This window comes from Ursus americanus, chromosome 2 (assembly GCF_024610735.1).
Source record: "Ursus americanus isolate L20-20 chromosome 2, mUrsAme1.1.p, whole genome shotgun sequence".
Classification (NCBI taxonomy): Eukaryota; Metazoa; Chordata; class Mammalia; order Carnivora; family Ursidae; genus Ursus; species Ursus americanus.
This window is the reverse complement of record NC_142128.1, coordinates 45,845,220-45,869,171: the sequence shown is the minus strand read 5'-3', so window position 1 is coordinate 45,869,171 and position 23,952 is coordinate 45,845,220. Positions and strand designations below refer to the sequence as shown.

Genomic DNA, 23,952 nt, shown 5'->3' with positions numbered 1-23,952 from the left:
CTTTTAAATCTGAAAAAAAATTTTTTAAGAGAGAGAGAAAGCATGTGGGTGTGTTGGGGGAGGGGGCAGACAGAGACTCCCACACAGGCTCTGTGTTCAGCAGAGCCCCACACAGGGCTCCTCATGGGGATTGACCTCAGGACCCTGAGAACAGGACCTGAACCAAAATCAAGACTCTGACACTTAACCAACTGAGACACCCAGCATCTGCATCTTATTTTTGTTTCATTTTTTGGAAAATTACCTCATTAGACCACTTAGTAAAGCAGAGCTCATAATGTATGTGATACTGTAAAAGGACGATCTCTATTGTAGCCACAGTTGCATCTCTGTAGAGTATATTTCTTTTTGAGGAATATTTATTTTTAAATTATAGATTTAGCTCATTCTTGCTTTATGTAATTCTGACAAGAAATCAGAAGCTAAGATAGAAAACTGAGAGAAAAGTATGTAGGTCTGAACTTTTTCTTTTTTTTTTTTTTAGATTTTATTTATTTATTTGGACAGACAGAGAGGCAGCGAGAGAGGGAACACAAGCAGGGGGAGCCGGAGGCAGACACTTAACCACTGAGCCGCCCAGGAGCCCCCCCCTTTTTTTCTTTCTTTTTTTAATTAAGATTTTATTTATTTAGGGGCACCTGGGTGGCTCAGTTGGTTAAGCATCTGCCTTTGGCTCAGGTCATGATCTCAGGGTCCTGGATCCAGAGATGGGGCTCCTTGCTTAGTGGGGCATCTGCTTCTGCCTCTTCCTCCGCTGCTCCCCCTGCTCGTACTCTCTCAAATAAATAAATAAAATGTTTAAAAGATTTTATTTGAGAGAGAGAGAGCACAAGCAGGGGGTAGGGGCAGATGGACCCCAAGATCATGACCTGAGTTGAAGGCAGATGCTTAACTGACTGAACCACCCAGGTGCCCCTGAAATTCTTTTTTCAAAGGAAGAACTGATTCATTAGCAAATGTTTATGGAATCCCTCCTACATCCAGGCACTGGGAATACAGCAGTGGACAAGCAGGCAGAGTCCTTGCCCTCATGGAAATTATCCTAAAACACCTACAAAAAGGAATTGAACAGGATTGATTGGATAACTCAATTCTAGAAAATGTACTGATGTCACATCATTATTTTGATGGGATAGTACAGTTGGGTATGCGGGAGAGCCCTTGAAAGTAGTTGAAAGTCACTTTGTCAGTCATCATAGGAAAATGTAGCTCCTGGGACAAAAGGAGAAATAAATCTTGGATTAGGGAAAAAATTGAAATTTTCCCCTATTCTGGTCTTTAAGGGGTTGATCCAGACTCCAGTATGCTGGAAGATACCTCAGAATGGTGAGGGAAATGCTGGCTCTATTACAGGGAAGAAGTCACCCTAAAGAAGATCAGTATAGATGGACAGCCAATCTTGAAAATTTTTCTGTTACTGCTTTAATTATTCTGGATTCTTCAGCAAAGAATTATAGTAAATTATAACTTGGTCTCTGTTATGCTGTGGGAAATCAGGTCTGCACTTAGAAGCACTGGGTAAAGAGAATGATAATAATTAACATTTATACTGTGCTTACTATATGCCAGGCACTGTCCGAAGCATTTTGCAAATGTCCTAAGCATTTAAGCATTTAAATCTGGCAACAACCTTAAGGCAAGTACTCTCATTATCCTCATTTACATTTGAAGAAACTGAGGCATGGTCAGGCTCAATGAAAAAAGCCCTATATTATGTAGTCAGTAAATGGGAGACCTGCTGGAATTCAATCCTGCCTAGTCTGGCTCCAGAGATCATGTCTTTAAACCAACAGATCTGTCTTTCTACCATTTCCAGGCCAAAATAAAATTAACTGTGATATGAGGAACTGGAGGTGGTGGCAGGGGGCTATTGATGACTCCAAAAGAGCAGCTATTAGTAGTAAACTCAGGCTTCTGGAAACACAAAGAGAATTTTGTGGTTCTGAGCCAAGCATGGCAGAACTGCAGGCACATATATGAGACAACCAACCTCTTCCCTGAAATGGGCTGAAATGGGGACTTGCAGGAACTTTGGAACTATGGACTTTGAGTTTAACTGTTCATGGGACTTCACTTGTACCTACTCGCTAGTAAGATCTGGGCAAGGGTTGGGGTGCCAGAGGATTTGGGTAACAAAGAAGAAAAGACATAGTTTTTGGGGAGGAGAAACTAATATGCAGACAATCACCATAAACTAAAAAATCTCTGTTCTGGAAGCCTACAAAGTCCTGCTTGAGTAACAATGCTTGAGAGAATAGGGTAAGGCTGATGGCGTTCGAACCGGAACTCCTAGGTTGAGTACACGGGATATCCAGACAAGGAGAGAGCAGGGAAGTACGGCATTCTTGGCAGACAAGGGAGGCAGGAAGGCATGAGAAAATATCACATTAACAGCAAATATCCAGATCATTATTTATAACAGAAGGGGGAAAATGCTCCTAGAAACAATTGATATTATATTAATTCTATGCTATATGCTATATGAAAATACTTGTGAAATAAATATAACATCAGAACACAAAATTTTACATACATGTGGTTTTAAAATATCTGCTTTTATTTATTTTATTTTTTATTTATATATATTTTTTATAATAATATTTTTATTATATTATGTTAGTCACCATACAGTACATCCCTGGTTTTTGATGTAAAGTTCCATGATTCATTAGTTGCGTATAACACCCAGTGCACCATGCAATACGTGCTCTCCTTACTACCCATCACCAGCCTATCCCATTCCCCCACCCCCCACCCCTCTGAAGCCCTCAGTTTGTTTCTCAAAGCCCATAGTCTCTCATGCTTCTTTTTAAAAAGAAACACTTTTTTTTTTAGATTTTATTTATTTATTTATTTATTTATTTATTTATTTATTTGAGAGAGAGCAGGAGTGGGGAGAGAGAAGCAGACTGAGCAGGAAGCTGACGCGGAACTCGATTCCAGGACCCTGAGGTCATGACCCGAGCCGAAGGCAGACATTTAACCATCTGAGTCACCCAGGCACCCCTAAATGTTTTTTTTTTTAATTTTTATTTATTCATTTGACAGAGAGAGAGCATACACAGATGGAGCGGCAGGCAGAGGGAGAAGCAGACCCTGCTGAGCAGAGAGCCCCAGGACCCCTGGATCAAGACCTGAGCCGAGGGCAGGTGCTTAACCAACTGAGCACTGTATAAATGTTAGTATTTCCTTTTCCCTTTTCTATAAATTCTTATATCCTTTGCCTCTTTTAAATTACTATTCATTTTTTCTTAGTGATTGTGTGAGAGTTTGTTGTTGTTTTATCAAAGCAATTAGACATTTGTGATGAGCTGTAAATAATCTTCCCAGTTTAATATCATTCTTTGCTTTCCTTCACAGTATTTTTAAAAGATTTTATTTATTTATTTATTTATTTATTTATTTATTTATTTATTTATTTATTTATTTAAGAGAGAGAGCACAAGCACAGAGGGAAAGGGAAAAGCAGACTCCCCGCTGAGCAGGAGGCCGGAAAGATGGGGCTCCATCCCAGGACCCTGAGGTCATGACCTGAGCCGAAACCAAGAGTCCGAAGCTTAACCAACTGAGCCACTCTAGTGCCCTTCACAGTATCTTTAACCACGTATAAATTTTTCACATATGAGGTTGAGCTTATCGGTCTTTTTGCTAATTGCTACTGGTATGTCACAACAGTCTAGATCATCTTATAAAAATTACCCTCAGGGCACTTGGCTGGTTCGCTGTTTAGAGTGAGCGATCCTTGATCTCAGGATCATGAGTTCAAGCCCCACGTTGGGTGTAGAGACGACATCAACAATAACAACAAAAAGATTATCCCATGTTTTCCTCTACTACTTTTTTTCCTATAATGAAAATGGCTTTGTTTGTTGTACCTTACCAAAATGATATAGAAAAATGAAATTAATTTAAAAAAGAGATTAAAAACTGCTATCATTTTGAGTATATATCCTTCCAAGCATCTATGTGTGCACACTTTGTTTCTTCTATTCTCTTTGTGTTTAATTTACTGTTCTTGGTTCTCGAGATAATGCAAGGCTCGTGCATTTTCAGCTTTTCTTTTTTCCTAGTATGTGCACTTAAGACTATACGTTTTCTTGTTAAAACATAGCTTTAGCCCCATCCTGTAAGTTTTGGCATGTAGTATTTTTTTTTAAGATTTTATTTATTTATTTAAGAGATAGAGACAGCCAGCGAGAGAGGGAACACAAGCAAGGGGAGTGGGAGAGGAAGAAGCAGGCTCATAGCGGAGGAGCCTGATGTGGGGCTCGATCCCATAACGCCGGGATCACGCCCTGAGCCAAAGGCAGACGCTTAACCGCTGTGCCACCCAGGCACCCCAAGGCATGTAGTATTTTTATTATCATTCAGTTCAAGTTATTCTCTAACTTCAGTTGTAATTTGGGCGGTTATTTAGAAGTGTACTTCATAATTTCTAAGTAGACTTTCTAGTTACCATGTTACTGATTTCTGGCTTAACTGTAATGAGAGCAAGAATCACTGTATATTTTCAGCGGTGCCTGGGTGGCTCAGTCATTAAGCGTCTGCCTTTGGCTCAGGGTGTGATCCCGGGGTTCTGGGATCGAGCCCCACATCAGGTTCCTCTGCTAGGAGCCTGCTTCTTCCTCTCCCACTCCCCCTGCTTGTGTTCCCTCTCTTGCTGGCTGTCTCTCTCTGTCAAATAAATAATAAATAAAATCTTAAAAAAAAAAACACTGTATATTTTCAATCCTTTGAGATCGAAATCCTTTCTATAGCACAATATGGTCAGTTTTTAAAATGTCCCAAGTGTGCTTGAAAATAATTTGCCGGGTGGGGGATGGGCTAAGTGGGTGGTGGGTGTTAAGGAGGGAAGCTGTGATGAGCGCTGGGTGTTATATGTAAGTGAGGAATCACTAAATTCTACTCCTGAAACCAATATTGCAATATATGTTTACTAACTGGAATTTAAATAAAAACTTGAAACAAACGAAAAAGAAAATAATTTGTAATTTGCAGTTGTTGGGTATAGTGAACTATGTATGCTTGCTGAATTCAATTTGCTGCTCATATGAAGTTTTTTATATTCTTACTGATTTTTTTTTTTTTGTCTGTAGATTCTAAAAGAAATACTCTCTATCAGGTAAGGCATGCTCTTTACAGTGAGGTGTGTTCCATTTCCTATAACGACTGTAAATTTGTCTATCTTTTCCTTGTAGCTCTGTTCCTCTACGTGATTTGAGATTATGATTACATGCATACAAATTTACAGCTTTCTGGTAAGTTGAGCTTATTGATATGAAATGCGCTTTATTTCTAGTACTGTTTTTGCCTTGAAATCTACTATATCTGTTATTACATAATTTTCTTTTGGTTTCTGTTTCCATGGTGGATCTTTCGCCATTCTTTTACTTTCAACATTTTTGTGCCCTTATGTTTTAGTTTCTAGTATTTTGCATTAATTGTGATTGGCTATGAATGTATATGGAATTAATTTTGGTGAAGGGTTTCATGTAGGGATTCAACATTTTTCCCCTGGATGTTGATTCAGTTGTCCTAACACCATAACACAAATTCTTTCCACTGATCTGAGATGACACCTTTATCAATACAAAATTTCTATATGTATTTAGGTCTTTTCACTTCTGTTCCATCAAGTTGTCTATAGGGCGTTATCCCATTGTTTTAATTATTGTAGCTTTGTAATACATGTTTTTCTTTTTCTTTTTTTTTTTTTAAAGATTTTATTTATCTATTCAACAGAGATAGAGACAGCCAGCGAGAGAGGGAACACAAGCAGGGGGAGTGGGAGAGGAAGAAGCAGGCTCATAGCGGAGGAGCCTGATGTGGGGCTCGATCCCAGAACGCCGGGATCACGCCCTGAGCCGAAGGCAGACACTTAACCGCTGTGCCACCCAGGCGCCCCATGTAATACATGTTTTTCTATCTGGTTGGGCTAGCTTCTATTTATTACCTTTCATTCCCAGGATTTTCCTTTCAATTCTTCTTTATTTCTCCATGTGAACTTAAAATAAGCTTGTTTTATTTTTTTAAATTCTGCCAAGTGGATGCCTTGGTGACTCAGTCAGTTAAGCATTTGCCTTCAGCTTAGGCCATGGTCTTAGGGTCCTGGGATCAAGCCCCACATTAGGCTCACTGTTCAGTGGAAAGCCTGCTTGTCTCTCTTTCTGCCCCTCCCCCCCACCAGCTTGTGCTCTCTTTCTCTCTCTCAAATAAATAAACTCTTTAAAAATTACTTTAAAAAATCCTGCCAATATTTTTCTACAGATCATATTAAATTTATAGACAACTTTGGGAAAGTGACATCATTATATATTCATTCTCTCTATCCAAGAACATGATGTTACTTTCCATTTGTTCAAGTTTTCTTTTATGTGGGTAGCATTTTAAAATTCAGACAGATCCTGCACATTCTTGTTAAGGTTATTCCTAGGCATTTTATCTGTTTTGTTGCTATGGAGTCTTTTCTTTAATTACATCTTTAACTTACTGTTTATATATATAAAGGATATTTATTTCTGCATGTTACTTTCCTCCCACTTAACTAACTTCTACTATTATTTGTAGTAATTTTAAAGTGGATTCTCATGAGTTGTCTAGGTAAATAAGATATCATCTGCAATAAAGCTAATTACATTATTATTTTAGCCATACAAAAATGTATATAATTAGCTACAGCTTGGAAAAAGAAGAAATGAGGAAATACGAGGAGGAAAATTCTTTTGGTTAGTTATAAGTTCATTAATGATAAACTAAAACAGTAACAGGATTCTTAGCATTTTAATGAGTTCAGGGCCTGGACACATGGTATTCTAGAAATCAGAAGTATTATGTAAGTGAAATTGTATTCCCTTTATATAATTTAAAGAACTCACAATACAGCAAATGTCCACATTTTCCAGGAGGGAAATTCTAGATGGTGAGTTCTGGAAACTAAAAAACAGATTACTGATTCTTAGTAAAATTATAGAGGAGTTATTAAACAGTGATTTATGAGCAATGAGAAAGAAGGCTGTGATCACCAGATGCCTACAGTGATCCAGGCCCCCAGGGTGTCGTGTCTTTCTTGCCTTTGGACCTTTTGCAGGTGTCCTCATCCTAGGATACTCCTCCCCATTCTCTGCAAGATGGTTGGCTCCATCTTGGCCTTCTGGTCTCAGCTTCCATGTCACCTCCTCAAAGAGAGACTTTCCCTGATCATTTTTCTGTCTGTTCTTTTCTTTCAGAGAACCTATCTCAATTTAGAATATTTTTCTTAATGAGCTCCATGAAGACATGTCTGTCTTGTTCACCACTGTGTAGCCTCTCCTATAAGCCTATCATAGCATCTGACATTAGTAGATGGTTATCATACATGTATCAAATAAATGACTGAATGACTTTCCTTGCCAGTGTTACTAGATTTTTTAAAATACAATTTATTTACTTTCAGAGAGAGAGAGAGAGAGAACACAAGTTGGGGGAAGGGCAGAGGGAGAGAATCTTTCAAGCAGACTCCCCATTGAGCAAGAAGCCTGCCAGCCACACGGGGCTCAATCCCACAACCCATGAGATCGTGACCTGAGCCAAAACCTAGAGTTGGATACTTAACTGACTGAGCCACCCAGTTGCACCAAATCTCTCTTTTATAAGATTTTATTTACTGGGGCACCTGGGTGGCACCAGTTAAGTGTCTGCCTTCGGCTCGGGTCATGATCTTGGGGTGCTGGGATCGAGCTCCACATCGGGCTTCCTGCTCAGCGGGGAGCCTGGTTCTCCCTCTCCCTCTGCCCCTCTGCCCTGCTTGTCTCTCTCTCGCTCTATCTCAAATGAATAAATTTTTAAAAATCTTAAAAAAAAAGATTTTATTTATTTATTTAAGAGAGCACGAGCCGGAGCATGAGCGGGAGGGAGGGGTGGAAGCAAGCTCCCTGTTGAGCAGGGAACTGACGCGGGGCTTGATCGCAGCACCCTGAGATCATGACCCAAGCCGAAGGCAGACACTTAACTGACTGATGCCACCCAGGTGCCCTGCCAGTGTTACTAAATTAATGAAACTAGGAGAATGTCATAGACAGTATGTATTGATTTCAGAAATACATAGGTTTCAGAAATACACATCTTTTCAGAAATACACATTTAAAAAAAAAAAGACAAAGAGAATGGGCTGGAATATAGAAGCATTTTTATTTGATTGAACAACCAACCAAAGAATTGATTCTCTAATTAGCTGGTGAGGTTGGTGTAACAGGGCTGTTTTGGGGCCTGGCCTGTAGGATACTCAATCACTCAGAAAAAGTTATCCCCACGGGGGCAGCAGAGAGCACTGATAAAGAACCTTGGAGATTTCTGAAATCTGGTGAAAAGTGTAATACATAAATATTAGGTAACATTTATACAGCACTTACAACGGACTAGGCCGTATGCTAACACTTCATATATGTTAGTTTAATATATCATTAAAACAATGACCTATGGAGTGGATGTTATATTTGCCCCTTTACAGATGAGAAAAGCTCAGAGAAATTAAGGAACTTGCCCAAAGTCCTATTGGTGAAAGTCACAGCCGGGGAACGAAAAAAAGGGAACAGGTTAAGGAGGCTTTTAGACAGATCATTAGGATTCAGTGACTGTGTGGTCCCTCTTCGTCTATTCAGGAGCCAGGAGACATTGCAATTCTAGCTAAGGACTTACAGTTGGGCTTGAAGCTCAAATGAAGTTCGGAGCTAGTAAGATGCTGGGTGAAAATGACTAACAGGAACAGCTTGCCATTAATGGGGACCCAAGAACTAGAGAGAACTGTCAGGTCAGCGAGTTGCTGTAGGATGAAGTTCAAGAGTAAAGGGGACAGGGATACAGGAATGAGAATGGCCCTGGAAGAGTCAAGAGGAGACTTCTAACAGTGGCTTGTTAACAGTGTACAGGCTTCTTTAAGGACATGTCTGTCATTAAAAAGATTTTAATTTTGGCAGAGCTGGGGAACAGCATGCATGGGGACAAGTAGTCTTAACAGAGTATTCAGATCAACAAAGATACGACATCTATTTGAATTGGTGCGATCATTGATTTGGAAAAAAAAAAATTTAGTGGGGACACGGTAGCTATCTGGAGCACTGATACGTAGCTGTGCTGTGTTGACCCAGAGCGGGGAAAATAGGACCAATAAGCAGAAGTGACAAAGAGAGAGATTTTTCCAAGTTCAGAAAAAATGCTTTTCCAGTCACTGAGCATATAGTTAAGAACTATAGGGCAGGACATGGTGGAAACGGGAGCATGTGAAAGGTGGCTAAGGGATGTCAGGTTAAAGATTCCACCGAAGGAAGAGACAGCTGTGGGAAGTGTTGAGAAGCAGAAGAGGAGGGGAATCGAGGTCGAGCTGAAGGGGCCAGTGTTGGAAAGTTGGAGGGGCAATTTCTCGGCTGAGGCTCCAAGGAGGGATGTAAAGGAACATCACAGCTACCTCTGTCCTGATGAGTCTTCCTCTAGCAAAAGCCAGGGAGCATTCTGCGAAGAAAATGAGGATATCCGGAGGCTGTGTACAAAGGAAGAGCTCCCTTAGGTTCAGGGGGAAAGTGAGTGGGGTAGAAATTTTGACTTTGTCTAATGGAAACCTCTTCCCTTCAACCTTCTAAAGTAGAGGCTGTTCATCTTCAGACGATTGTGGCTTCATTTTCTTGCAAAAACTCGTTCCTCCTTGAAACTAATGCCACTGGCTCTACCACCCTTTAGTCCTCATACTTGTTGACATCAGCACCTCTCTCAGACAGCTCTCTCATTCTGGGTGGTTTTAGGAAAATTCATGTGACTCCTAGTTATTTCTTTTTTTAAATGAGTTTATTTTTATTTATACATACATTTTTCCCTAGTTACTGCTTGACCTTCTCAACTCCAACTTACACTCCTACTTTCAGTTCCTTATCTTCACCACTTCTTGCAACACAGGTTTTTTTTCCCTTTTTTTTTTTTTAAAGAGATAATCCACCTCCAATTTATTTTATTTTCTTAAGTAATCTTTGCACCCAATGTGTGGCTTGAACTCACAATCTCAAGATCAAGAGCTGCATGCTCTACCCATTGGGCCAGCCAGGCACGCCCACACAGGCTGTTTTTTTTTTTTTTTTTAAGATTTTATTTATTTGAGAGAGAGAGAGAGAGAGAGAACGAGTGGGGAGAGAGGCAGAGGAGAGAGAGAAGCAGGCTCCCTGCTGAGCAGGGAGCCCGATGTGGGGCTCCATCCTAGGACCCCAGGATCGTGACCTGAACTGAAGGCAGACGCTCAACCGACTGAGCCACCCAGGTGCTTTCTTGATAGCAGCTTCAGGGCCACAGTAAGGAACGGGAGAGACAGCACTGGTGGCACCAGAGCTGGCTTCAAGGCCCCTTCAAAGACTGGGACTGGCAGCCATGATGCATAAGGGTGGAACAGCATAGGGATCAAATTCCACGTAATAACTGGGGGAAGGTTCATGATCCGGATTTGACCTTTGTGCCAAGTTTCCAGGAAAACTAGTCTGTAGCTAAAAGCACCTTTCCTGTTAGCTGCCCTTCTGGGTACATGTGACACTTTTAACAACTCTGATCCTCTTGAAACACTCTCTTCCTGGGCTTCTGGGTGGCTCAGTCGATTAAGCATCTGCCTTCAGCTCAGGTCATGATCCCTGGGGTCGGGGATTGAGCCTCGAGCCTGGCATTGGGTTCCCTGCTCAGCGGGGAGTCTGCTTCTCCCTCTCCCGCTCTCTCAAATAAATAAATCTTAAAAAAAAAAAAAAGTAAAAAGAAACACTCTCTTCCCTCAGATTCTATTAAGAATCATCACCTAATTTTTATTCTTTCTCATGGGCTGTTCCTTTTCAAAGATTCTCCAAGGGCTCTTCTATGCATACTGCAAATGTTGGAATTCCCCCAGAGTACTCTTCTTAGCCCTCTGCTGTTCTCTGGAGTTGGCCCAAATCTATGGCTTCAACTGCCACTGAAATGATTCAGAATTTCTGGCCTATACATCACTGGAAATTTAAAATGTAGTTTTCTATAAAAGTAATATATGTACATAGTAAAACAAATTCACACAGTAAAGATGGATCTAAAATAAAAAGTAGAAATTTCATCCTTCTTAGGCCCACTCATCATGGTTAATTTAAAAAAAACCTTTTTATTTGAGAGAGTACAAGAGAGCGCAGGACCTGATCCAGGTCTCTGGGATCATGACCTGAACAGAAGACTGCTGCTTAACCCACTGAGGCACCCAGGCACCCCCATGGTTAATTTTCAAATGCCTGTGTAAATGTGCCACACATATTCTTCCACTCATGCTTTTTTCCCATTTAATAATTTACATTTAACTCTTCTACATGTAGATCTGTATATTCAATTGCCATTGGTATGGTAGGTCTGGTTGTCCCACAGGCATCTAAAGTCCTTACCTTTCTTTGGAATCCTGCCTCATGCTACACCCTACGTAGCTAGCCTCTTTTTTACAGTCAGCACCAGGAGAAAAGGGTCTTTACGCATTGTCCATTTCCAGTCACTCAGTTTACCTCCCTCTGGTTTCTATCCCACCATATCTCTGAAACAACTTTCTCCAAAATTACCAAAGGACTTCCTCTTACAACAGCCAATGGACACATTTTAGTCCATACCTTACCTAATCTGCTACCTCGAATACTTTGCCAGTTTCCCTGGTACTTCACTCCTGGATTACTTCTTTCCCTTCTGTCTGCCTCTGAGTTCTCAGTGTCCCTTTTTCTGTTCTTCCCTCATCTCATTCTCCAGGCCGTCTTATCCACTTCCATGGCTTCAACAACTACCTATATTCACACGCTCGCTCGCGCACACACCTCAAACTTTTGGGCTTCCAACCCCCATGATCTAATATTCAACTGTCTAATGGATATCCCACAGGCACCTAAACTCATTCTCTCCCCCCAAACCAAAGAGAAAGTGGCATCACTTTTCCCCGGTTACCCAACTCAGAGTACTGGGAAATAACCTCTGCCTCATCCCCATTTCCGATGTTTTTTTCCCATTCGCACTCTCCCTCCTCTAGGTCAGACCACTGCCGTCTCTTGCCTGGAGAAGAGCTTCCCAATTGTTCTGTCTGCCCTCTAACTTCGTTCCCTCCTATCCATTCTCCCCATTTCAAGCAGCGATCTTTTTAAAATGCAAATACAATTGTTCATTTCTCTGCCAAGGCTCTTCAAACCTATTCGTTGCCCTTCGGAAAAAATAAACTAATTTACAAGGCCTTGCGTAATCGGTCCCTCCCATTCTCACGGGCCTCATTTATTACCTCTCCCTTAACCAACGGGCTGCTGACAGCTCCAGAACGTACCCGGCCCCCCAGCCCCACTTCCCACCAGTCCAGGATTCGGCTCAGGCGACACTTCCTTCAGGAAGCGGGTGCTTAAAAGGCAAATGCTCAAAGAATGAAATCCGAGGGGCCATCTGGGCAGCGCTTTCAGCTCCGGACTAAGGTTTACGGAACGTCCGGATTTGCCGGAAGTTCAGGGCAAAGGTCAAATCCCGACCATGAACCTTTCCCGAAGTTCGCAGGGCAGTCCTACCCTTGCGATATTCCGCCCTTATGAGTCATGGCTGCTAGTCCCAGTCTTTCGATGGGTCTTGAAGTCGACACCAGCTAGCTCTGGCGCCCCCAATGTTTTCATACACGAGAATGCAATCCTCACTCTCTCCTCACTAGGGCCCTGAAGCCGCCGTCAGGAACAACTTGCGGTGCCCGCTTGCCCCAAAGCAAGATGGCTGCCAGTCCCTAGTCTCTCTTCCCAAAGTGAAGCTGTCCACGCCCCGGTTAATGCCGCTGCCAGGCTGCCCTCACCTAGCATGGCCACCCCGGCTCATGCCTCACTATGGTCTCGAAGCCGCTCCTAACCGGCCAGGTTCCGGGAAGCGCTGCTCAGGACGAGGCCGCCCCCCCTCCCCCACGCCCGCGGCGGCGGCGGCGGCGGCAGCGGCGGCGGCTGGAGCCCGGATGCGGCGGCGTGCGACGGGACGGGAGGGCGGCGCGGATGGATCCAACATGGCGGCGCCGAGCCTGAGCCGAGAGTGAGGCGGCGGGGCGGCGGAGTGGGGAGGGGGAGGCGAGCGGGACGGGGCGGGGCCGGGCGGGGCCGCGGAGGGCTTGGGGAAGGAAAGTGGAGGGGGAGGCGGAGGCGACGTCCAGCCCGAGAACCTCGAGAGAGGGAGGTGACGGGACGCTGCGAGGTGGGGGAGGGGAGCGGCCGAGGGGGCGTGCGGGGGAGGTGGCAACTGTGGGAGAGGGCAGGGGCGAGGCGGGGGAGTGGGCGCGGGGAGGGGCGTAAACAAGGGCCGGGCCGGGCCGGGGGTGTTGGCGCGGCCGAGGTGGGAGTGGGGCTGCGATCCCGCCGGATTGAGGGCGGTGGGCGCGGGAGGGAGCGGCCGAGGGTGCGAAGGGGAAGGGGCTGGTGGCATGTGGGTGGGAGGGACTGGACTCTTGAGAGCTGTGTTGTGAGGAGATGGGAAAGGATGAGGAGGGGACTTCAGACGTTTTGGGGGAGGTTTTGAAAGTGTTAAATTGGAGGTGGGAGGGGGAAGGGCCTAAGGGAGAATTTGGGTGGAAAAGGAGAGCACGGAGGTTTGGGGGAATGGAGAGCGTGGCGGTGTGACGAGGTAATGGGGAAAGTGAGAGACTAGGAGGAAAGTTTGGGAGGAAGGGGAATGGGCTGGGAGATAGGACAGTGGAGCTGCATGGGTGATAGAGGTTGGGGGTTTCCCTTTCCCCCCCGTGGAAAGGAAGAGAGAGCAGAGTTAAGCAGCATCAGTTGCAACCAATTCTAATTGCCAGGCCTTTAGCTTTTAATAGGGTGGGAAGGGCAGAAGGGAATGGTTCAGAGAATTGGGGTGGGATGAGGGTTCAACTGGATTTGCTTTCCAAAGGCTCCCTGACTTACTGCTCCCTTGTTTTTCTTGGTTACCGAAAGAAGGAGAAATGGGGAAGACGGTGTCACCGCCGCCAAAGTGTAGAAGGAGTAAAGGACTTTTCTAGTTTCTAGCAATTAGCAGTGTAAGAATGGGGAAACATCCGTGCTGAGTTGGACCCCTATATGCTAAGGTAGAGGCTCTGGAAGTCAGAAAGGGAACAGAAAACAGGATGGCATCTAGGCAACCTGGATAATTAAATGAGTGCTTTACTTTCCAGACCTTTCTTTTGCTGTTTAAGTGCTAAGAGGGAGGGGTCAGTATTCACATATAGAAAACGTTCCCTGGTGGAAGGTAGATGTATGAGTGCATGCAGCCCCAGTGGATATTTTGTTCTCACTGTGTGCTATGGGAAAGGGCGGAAGAGAGAATTTGGAGGATAGTTGGTCTGATAAGTGAAGTGATAGCGCCTTCCTTGGCTGTAACTGTTTCCCCGCCCCCAGTTCTCCCTAAAGTTGAAAGTCAATGTTAATATTCTAACAAAGTAGGTGAGTCTCATAAGGAATTGAGGAGTCAGGTGGAAGGTATCAGAGAATAATTGGTTTTGCCACAAGTTGTTGAATTTCCCGCAAGTTGCCATGAGCCATTGAGGCTGGAAATTCTTGGAGTTGGTATTGTTTCGTGAATTGGTTAGTAGAGAGTTGGGGAAGCCTGGGGACTTGGTTGGGGGTGAGTTTTCTCATTTAGCTCAGAGTGGATCATTTTAATCGAAATGGCTTTAGGCGTGTCTGTGTATTTTTTTTTCAACTGAGACTAACTCTTTGGGCCTTTGATGTTTCAAAATAAAGCTTGAAAATTGACTCTTTTCCCCCTCCCCTCCTTATTTGTTTTTGTTTTGCTGCTGGCTTCCAACCTTGTGCTAGGAAGAGACCTGGGAAATTAAGTTTTTTGCAAAGGTAAGTCTGGAACTTTTTATTGTTTTTGAACAATGGAAGGGAATGGTTGGGAATGGCATGAGAAATGTATTTGCGGTTGAGCCCAGTAATGGGTTAGATGCCAGGGAAAATGAATTTTCACCTACACAGCTGAGTGAGTAATAAGATCTGTTGCGGTCACTGTCTTTCTGAGTAACTGGAGGTTGGTAGCGAGGAAAGGAGAACAGAAATTAGGTGTTTGGGGGCAAGCCCCCAGCTTTGGTTTGTTATTATCTAGTCTTTTTGGTCAGCTCTGAGAGAAACATTGTTTAACATATGGAACATTGTACTCTTAATCCAACGGCTACTAATGTTACCCTTGGGGGTTGCTGAGGCACCTTCCATGGGAAGGCTTTTCCTCTAGCTTACTCTTTCTTCTAGTTGTTCAGGGTTCCTGGAATCTTCCTGTTGAAAACATACTATGTAATTCTGACTTCCAGATATTTGGTTACATTTCCCTGTCCCACCAGCAAGAAAGCTCTTCACTTTCTCTCAGTCATCTTGAAGCTTTTCCATGTCATTTTCATGCCAAGTTTCAAGACATCACTCTTTTTTACTTCTTTCACATGACTTTCCACCCTAAGGGCTTCAGAGTGAAAATATAGATGTCATCCCTGTTGAGATGAAATTAGACTTTCGTCTTCATTTCAAGAAATCATTCTTTTTGTGTGGTTTCTTTTTTTTTTAAAGATTTTATTTATTAGAGAAGAAGAGAGAGGCAGTGAGAGGAAGCACGAGTAGGGAGGAAAGGGAGAAGCGGGTTCCCTGTGAGCAGGGGGCCCAATGTGGGGCTCGATCCAGGACCCAAATTCATGACTTGAGCTGAAGGCAGACGCTTAACCAACTGAGCCACCCAGGCACCTCTCTTTTTGTATTTCTTACACATGACTTTCCTCTACAGGCTTCTGAGAGAGTCAAGAATCTCAAAAAATACAGATGTCATTCCTGGTTGGGATGAGACTAGACTTTACTTGGAAGTAGAAACCTGATAGGCAGTTCTGTGGATACATGTAGACTGTCTATTGGCGCTTAGCTGGTTTGGAGCTCTCAAAAGAAAACAAACAAAAAACTACAACTCCAGGAAATGCAGCAATTCCTGGGAATAAAGACTTATTCTTGGGGGTAAATATATGTTTATGTATATATTTTCATTCTTGGGAAACTGTAAGGGGGGGGACTCATGTTAGGTTCTCAAACAGACCCAAACCAGCCAGCAGGATCAGTACCCTTTGGAGTGTTTTGTTTGTCTCTTGATATCTGGCAATATTTCAGACACCAGGACTTAGGAGTTCTTTTTAATCTATTGTTTACAGGGGGTATGTTCTTCTTACTACTCTGATATCTTTCATCTAGGATCTCTGTATATTTTAAGCTGTGTTCCCAAGCTTCACTGCCACAGAAAGCTGAGTATATTTTGGTTTAAGAGGAAGTTGGCCATGTTCTTTTAATGCTGAAGTTAGATTCTTGGAACCCCATCTGGATTACTAAGTGGGGGAACTCACCATCCTGGATGATAAGAAAGTGTTGGGGGGGGCTGCCTGTTAGCATGCATGTCAGCCTCCTGACATTTCTTTCAAGGACATGGCCTTGGGAAACTTAAACTTCTACATTTTGCTTCATTGAATAAGCAGAATGTCTGATCAGCAGTCGAACAAGGAAGGGTCTGCAGCTGGTCTAGTTTCAGGACTTTCAAGATGGCTGTGAGGGTTGAGTGCAGGATCCTTTTTGTTTGTCTTGCGGAGGATGGTATCTGTCTTATCTTCACGGTGGTCCAGAGTGAACTAGGTCCCATTCGCCCTCCCTGGATGGGGCAGAAGAGAGTACAGCCCCACCACTTGCTGCTCACCTGAATGGCAACAGCAGGTGATAGAGAAGCTAGGGCTGGAGTGGGATGGAACTCCTTAGTGCCCGTTGAACTTAGGAGTTAAATAAGTCTATGTCTGACTGGCTTTTCTTTTCTTCTGGAATACTGTTTGATGGGTTTGGGTCGGAGGGACCCAATGGCTTCCTTCTCTAGATCTAGGGTGGAAAGTGACATGCTGTCCGTCTTCTTTTGACCCTTCATCATGGTCAGCCTACAATAGGGTTTCTCATCATCAACATTATTTTTTTTTTAAGATTTTATTTATTTGAGAGAGAGTGCACACACATGTATGCGCACGTGTAAACATGAGAGGGGGAGGGGCAGAGGGAGAAGGAGAAGCAGACTCCCCACTGAGCAGGGAGCCCGCGACACAACACAGGGCTTGATCCCAGGACCCCGGGATCATGACCCAAGCTGAAGGCAGACGCTTAACTGACTGAGCCACCCAGGCGCCCTCATTATTGACATTTTGGGCTGGATATTCTTTGCTGTGGGGGCTGTCCTGTGCATTATAAGATGTTTAGAAGCATCCGTGGCCTCTGTTCACCACATGCTGGTAGCACATCCCTTGCCCCCTCCAGTCATAGTAGTCTAAAATGTCTCCCGACATTGCCACATGTCCCCTGGGGGGCAGAATCCTCCCTGGTTGAGAACCATTGACCTAGAAGCTATGATAATTCCTGGCACTTTGAATGATCCAGCCTGGGATCTAGGACTTAAAGGTGGCATTTCCCCCCCCTCATATCTAGAGAGTTAACCCTCAGAGGACTGAGGCTTGTTATAGAATTGCAGCCGTTGATACATAATTAGGACCATAGTGCTTTCCTATATTCGGCCTCATTTTCCAGTGGGAAGGTATGTAGGGACAATATTCCTTCATTCCTGGGGGGTTTATAGTCAGGACACTTTGAATTTGGGAGCTCTCTAGCAACCTGCTCTTTGGATTGGTTGAATGTGAAACCTGCCCATCTGCCTTTTCTGGGATCCTCGTAATCAACAGCTGGCCAAAAGGAACAGGTGGGATAGGGAACAAGGAGAAGTCTACGGAGGCTCAGTTTTCTCGTGTTGCCTGCTATGAGCAAGGAGTTACTTTCCTCCAGTGCCCCCCCCTCCCATTTGTACCCAGTAACTACAACAGGTGAAACGAGAGGAAGAGGCAGAGAAAAGCAGCCGGTAGTTGGGTAGCTGTTTTCCCAGCTGTTTCCCATGCTTGGGGGTGGGGGTGGGCTGGGGGCATCTGGGTTCTCATAAGCAGATATGAGCTATATTTCTTGTTCACGTATCATGATATGTGGCTAAGTGATTCCAGGGTGGACCCCTTTTCTTAAGGGAAGGAGTCTATGCTTCCGTTTTAGGATTATTGAGGAAGAGAGGACCAGGTCAGGTCATACTTGCTCTTTAGTTTTCTCAGAGCCTGTCAGCTTGACTCTTCTAAAGCAGCTTATCGTTTTATTCTCTTTCTGAACTTAGCCTCAGTTTCTTGGTGTATAAAATAGACAGGGCACCCTATCTTGTTGCTGAGTAGGGTGTGTGATATGGGTGGTTCTGCACAGTGTGGGGGAGGCTGCAGCTAGCTAGAGTGTATGCGTGTAACTAGGTTGTGTGTATCCGTTTGTAATGAAGTCCTCTCTTGGACTTGTGTGGTGAGTTTTTTAATTGATGTTGCTTGTGATGGTGTCTTGGACACCAAGTTCAGTTCAGTAGGTTGCGAGTACTGTGTGGCAGTCTCTGTCCTTTGCTAGGCACTGGGGATATAAAGACGACTATGACTTAGTCCTCGTCTACGTGAGTTGTTTAAGATCTACTAGGATAATGAATACACAGATAATTTTAGTACACTTTGATAAGGGGTTTAAAGAGAATATGCACGGTGTTCTGTAGGAGCAGAGGACTACTTAGCCCAGCATGGAGGTGTGGAGAATGAATTTGAAGATGGTATCTGAGCTGACTTTTAAAGGATGAGTAGGAGTTAGCCATCTGAAAAAGAGCGGTGATGGGGCATATATGGGGCAGTGAAGGGAGAGGGGCACTCAGGCAAAAGGAATAGGCTGAAGAAAGGGACAGAGACATGAACCACATGCTGTATTTGAGCTGTAAACAAATTGATGAGGAGAATAAAAAGTGGGTTATGAGGTTGGGAAGGTGGGCAAGGCCTGATCTCAGCAGTTTGGTGTGTTGTGTGAGTAGTTTACCAGGGTTCTTATAGGTGAGGAGGAGGGCGTAGATGGGTCTTACGCAGAAAAGTGATGTGGTCAGTCGTGCATTTTATTTATTTATTTTTCTAAAGATTTTATTTATTTTAGGGGGGGGGATCTCAAGCAGACTCTGTGCTGAACACGGAGCCCAATGTGGGGCTCTGTCCCAGGACCCTGCGATCATGACCTGAGCAGAAAGCAAGAGTCAGATGCTTAACGGACTGTGCCACCCCAGGCGCCCCTCAGTTGTGCATTTTAGATAGCTAATTCAGCTGGATGCGGAGAATGGATTTAGGTTGGTTAAGATTGTGGGTAAGGAGAGCCATTGAAGAGGCTGTTACCATAATCCAGGTGAGAGATTATTAGGACCTGAACCAGGACAGTGGCAGTGGAAGGGTGAGGCGATTTAAGACCATTTAGAAGTAGCTTCAACAGGAAGTTATAATGAATTGAATGACTGGAGCTGTGGTCCTGGGTGGAGCGGTATTGGGTGACACTGTCTGGCAGAGCAGCACGTGTGTGTGACTAGCGTGGACATGGCAGCCCCTGGACTTGAGGCTTGGTTACTGGCTGGTCATTGACATTACGTGTGGAGTCAAACGCCAGATTATAGAATGAATGTCAGGCTGCTGTCTGTCATTGTGAGGCAATGGGCAGATGACAACCAGGAGGAAAGGTTAGGAGTATGTCCATGTGGAACATCGAGGGAGTACATCTGGCAAAGAAGGAGAGGAATGCTCAACACAGGAGCTTAATAATGTCTGTTGATTCAAATCCATGAGTTTTGGTGAATATTATTGATTAACCTGTGCAGTTATGCTTCTGAACTTGGTTGGATTGTAGGAAAAATGAGGATAGGATTGTGGCGGGATGGGTCTGGGCTGCAGAGATTAAGAAGGATGCTTATCTCTCTGAAATCTCTCTGTTGACAGCAATTTCACATGTATTTTCGAATTGGGTCCTCAACAAGTCTGAAGAGAAGTTTCTTTCACTCGTGTGTTGTAGATGGGGGCAGTGAGGCTTTGAAGTGAAGTGACTCGCTTAAGGTCTCACAGCTACATGGCTTGTTAATGACACAGGCAGAATTGAAACTAGTTCTCACCCTAAAGATTTTCAGTTTCCCTACTGTCAGTCTGTAAGGTTATCTTCAGCTTTCATATTAGTTAAGAGTGAATTCTCTACTTCTTCTCAATTTTGCCTACATTGAAGAGGTGAGCTGGTTGGGGGTGGGAGGGAGAGCACAAGGGACCAAAAGCAATATTTTGGGGACAGGAGAACATTTGGGGTAATATCTGAATATCGCAGCACTGAGATTGCATAGAACATTCTCACTTACGGAAAGTGACTATTTCTCCAGTAGGGTCTGGACTTAGGACAACATCTGTTGGATGTGGAGAGCTCTAGGCTTTATTTTTCAATTAATGCTTTTTAAAATTTAATAAACCCTTACTAAGCACTACTCTGTGCCAGGCACGGTGTTAGGCACCAGGGACAGAAGAGTGAATGAGACCGCTTCCTGCCATCGAGTCGCTCACAGGTTCTTTCCTTGTCCTTACAGTAGAGTGGGGATCGCAGCTGCCGAGCAGGGATTCTGGAAAGCGCTGCGCACCTGAGCCCCCGGCATGGCGGGCCTGAAGCGGCGGGCAAGCCAGGTGTGGCCCGAGGAGCACGGTGAGCAGGAGCACGGGCTGTATAGCCTGCACCGCATGTTCGACATCGTGGGTACCCACCTGACGCACAGAGATGTGCGCGTTCTTTCCTTCCTCTTCGTCGATGTCATTGACGACCACGAGCGTGGCCTCATCCGGAACGGACGTGACTTCTTACTGGCGCTGGAGCGCCAGGGCCGCTGTGACGAGAGTAACTTCCGCCAGGTGCTGCAGCTGCTGCGCATCATCACCCGGCACGACCTGCTGCCCTACGTCACCCTCAAGAGGCGGCGCGCGGGTGAGGGGGCCGGGGGCCGGGAAGAGGGGGGGGAGGCCAGGCGGGGGGAGGTGTGCACCCTAGCAGGTGCCCAGGACGGGTCGGGAGGCCCGGGGGAGGGGGCGCTGAGAAGGGAGGGGTGGCTCTTCTGAATGACTCCCTCCCGTCCTATAGTGTGCCCCGATCTGGTAGACAAGTATCTGGAGGAGACGTCAATTCGCTATGTGACCCCCCGAGCCCTCAGTGATCCGGAACCGAGGCCTCCACAACCCCCCAAAACAGGTAAAAAATATTAACTCCTCCTAATTTTTGTAATCAAGGAGATACCAGGGGCACGCGGCTGGCTCAATCCATAGAACATGCGACCCTTGATCTCGGGGTTGTGAGTTTGAGCCTCATGGTGGCTGTAGAACTTACTTTAATAAAGGAGGGCGTGATTGGGTGGCACAGTCGGTTGAGTGTCCTGGGATCCAGCCCTGTGTTGGGTTCCATGCTGAGCAGAGTCAGCTTGGGATTTTCTCTCCCTCTGCCGCACCCCCCCCCCCCGCCCCCGCAACGTGCTCCTGCAGTCGCTTTTTCTCTCTCCCCCTCCTTCCTCTCTTTCTCTAATAAATAAATCTTTCAAAAAAGGCTGGGGGGGAGTGGCGCCTAGGTGGCTCGGTCAGTTGAATGTCCGACTCTTGATTTTGGCTCGGGTCATGATTTCGGGGTCATGGGATCAAGCCCCACGTTGGGCTCCTTGCTCTGTGGGGAGTCTGCTGGAGATTTTCTCTCTCCTCCTCCCTCTCCCTCTGCCCCTCCTCCCTGCACACATCCTGTCTTTTTCTCAAATAGATAAACCAAAAAAAAAAAAAAAAAAAAGACACCGAACCTGTCATTTTCCCAGCTTTGCCAGCCTGAATGAAAGGATACTGTGTCTCTCTCACTGCTCCCCACCCCCCCACCCCCCAATTGCTAGCTCCATGAAAATCAGGTGAGGTGTTAATGCTTTACCTGGGTCCTGTAATTGTCCCCACATTTTGTTCTCTTTTCAGGTCACGTTACTGATACGGCTTTTAGTGCTAAGTCTGAATGATTCCTTTCTCATTCCAAGGAAAGGGTTTGCATTTCTGCTTTTACCCTACTATGTTTTTTCCCCTTTCACCCTCTGGTCAGTGCCTCCCCACTATCCTGTGGTGTGCTGCCCCACTTCAGGCCCTCAGATGTGTAGCAAGCGGCCAACTCGAGGGAGAGCCACACTTGGGAGCCAACGAAAACGCCGGAAGTCAGTAACACCAGACCCCAAGGAAAAGCAGACATGTGGTGAGGAAGTTGAAGGGTTCTAGAGGTGGAGCAGACCTGAGGGGGAGCCAGCAAGAACTGCTGAGATGCTGGGCTGTTTATGCTATTCAGTGCAAGGCTCGTGTTCAGTGGTTTAGTCTCTGGGGAGGGGGGAGTTCCTCTTTGTGGCAGAGTACCTTCCAGCTCTTTCTAGTTAACACGGCATCAAAGGGGTGCCGTTACAACGTCCTTATTATAGGATGAACCAAGCGTGATGGAATACGAAGATGTACTTATGTGCCTGTTAGTTTGGAAAGGATCTCCTAGAAGTGAGGTGCTGCTTGTGAGCAGTGGCAATAATCTGACCTGGGCTTGACCCATTTAAGGGAAACTCTTGTGTTCAGGCCAGGATTTCAGGGGTACATAGAAAAGAACTAGTGCCAGGGGAGAGGTAGAAAAGCTGGCAGGTCACGCGCCCAGCGTCACCACTCAGCCGTTCGTTTCCCCCTTTCGAGCGGGGGTTGTCCACCCCCGCACCCCCCCCCCCACTGCAACCACTTGTGCGTGTCTTCTCTTCTCCACAGACATCAGACTGCGGGTTCGGGCTGAGTACTGCCAGCATGAGACCGCTCTGCAAGGCAACGTCTTCTCTAACAAGCAGGACCCACTCGAGCGCCAGTTTGAGCGCTTTAACCAGGCCAACACCATCCTCAAGTCTCGGGACCTGGGCTCCATCATCTGTGACATCAAGTTCTCTGAGCTCACCTACCTCGACGCATTCTGGCGCGACTACATCAATGGCTCGCTACTAGAGGCGCTTAAAGGCGTCTTTATCACAGACTCCCTCAAGCAGGCTGTGGGCCACGAAGCCATCAAGCTGCTGGTGAACGTGGATGAGGAGGACTACGAGCTGGGCCGGCAGAAACTCCTGAGGAACTTGATGCTGCAGGCACTGCCCTGACCTTTCCCCTCTCACCTCTCGGGGGACTATTCCCACCGCCCACCTCTGGAGCTTACATACTGTTCTGGGGTTTGTTCTCTGTCCTTCCGACCAATCACACCCCTGCCTTTTTTTTTTTTTTTAAAGGAAAAGACGAAAATGGAAGTGGTGTTCCCCACCCCTCCCTGCACCCATGTGCCTGGGCCTCCCTTTTGTTTCCTTTTCCACATACCCTCCTAATGTGTGTCTCTACAGCCACCTTGCCACTGAGCCGTAAGACAAACGTAGAGGGAGAAGCAAAGGCTACAGAACGTAGTCTTTGTAAGGGATGGAAGTGAACACTGCTTTTGGGCGCGTTGTGGGGTTATCCGTACTTCTGGCTTTACGAGGGCTCTTCAATTTTGTCTGAAAAACCAAAGGGCTGTGAGTAAGGGAGCTGTGTGGAAGGTGGGACTCTGAAGTGTATTTTGGAAATGAATCACCACCCTCTCCCAAATTATAGAATTTTTAAAAAACTAAGAAGCTGTGGCCCCTTCCGCTCTCTCCCGGCCTCTGGTGCTGCTCCTGTCTGCCCCGTTCCCTCTGTTCCAGGGCCTCAGACCTCTGCCTGGCACGGCTCTGCCCTTTGTCCCCTTTGCCAAACCCTCCTAAAGGGAGGACTGGGTAAGAGGACTGGGTCAGCCGAGTTGCCCCTCCTAACAGGGTGGACGGAGAAGGGGGTGCTGATTAAAATACACTCCCCCTGAGAAGGGGAAGGGGGAGTGTGAGACTTCCCTTCCATGTTCAAGTGAAAATAAATCATGTACCCTGCAGCCCTTTCCCCTTGGCTTTCTTCTGGCTTGGGCAAAGGGCAACACAGGTGAAAGTGAAGTCATTCAGTATCACCTCCTGTCTTCTCTTCCCTTCCCCATTCTCTACCCC

The 23,952-nt window shown here is 45.5% G+C and overlaps 1 protein-coding gene across 4 annotated transcripts; it reads left to right on the top strand.

Annotated features, from left to right (window-relative positions):
- Nucleotides 1-12,749: 12,749 nt before the first annotated feature.
- On the top strand, nucleotides 12,750-23,843 carry DEDD (death effector domain containing). 4 transcript variants are annotated; one of them, XM_045783819.2, is made up of 6 exons: nucleotides 12,750-13,038; nucleotides 14,796-14,828; nucleotides 20,467-20,852; nucleotides 21,006-21,113; nucleotides 21,987-22,133; nucleotides 22,676-23,843. In XM_045783819.2, exons 3-6 carry the CDS (start codon nucleotides 20,528-20,530, stop codon nucleotides 23,050-23,052), a joined length of 957 nt encoding a protein of 318 aa, XP_045639775.1. In that variant the 5' UTR covers nucleotides 12,750-13,038; nucleotides 14,796-14,828; nucleotides 20,467-20,527; the 3' UTR covers nucleotides 23,053-23,843. The 4 variants fall into 4 exon arrangements, with proteins under 4 accessions (XP_045639775.1, XP_045639772.1, XP_045639774.1 ...); XM_045783816.2 differs by having other exon boundaries at nucleotides 12,756-13,038; nucleotides 20,464-20,852; XM_045783818.2 differs by lacking the exon at nucleotides 12,750-13,038 and adding an exon at nucleotides 13,105-13,197 and having other exon boundaries at nucleotides 20,464-20,852.
- The last annotated feature ends 109 nt before the right edge of the window (nucleotides 23,844-23,952 follow it).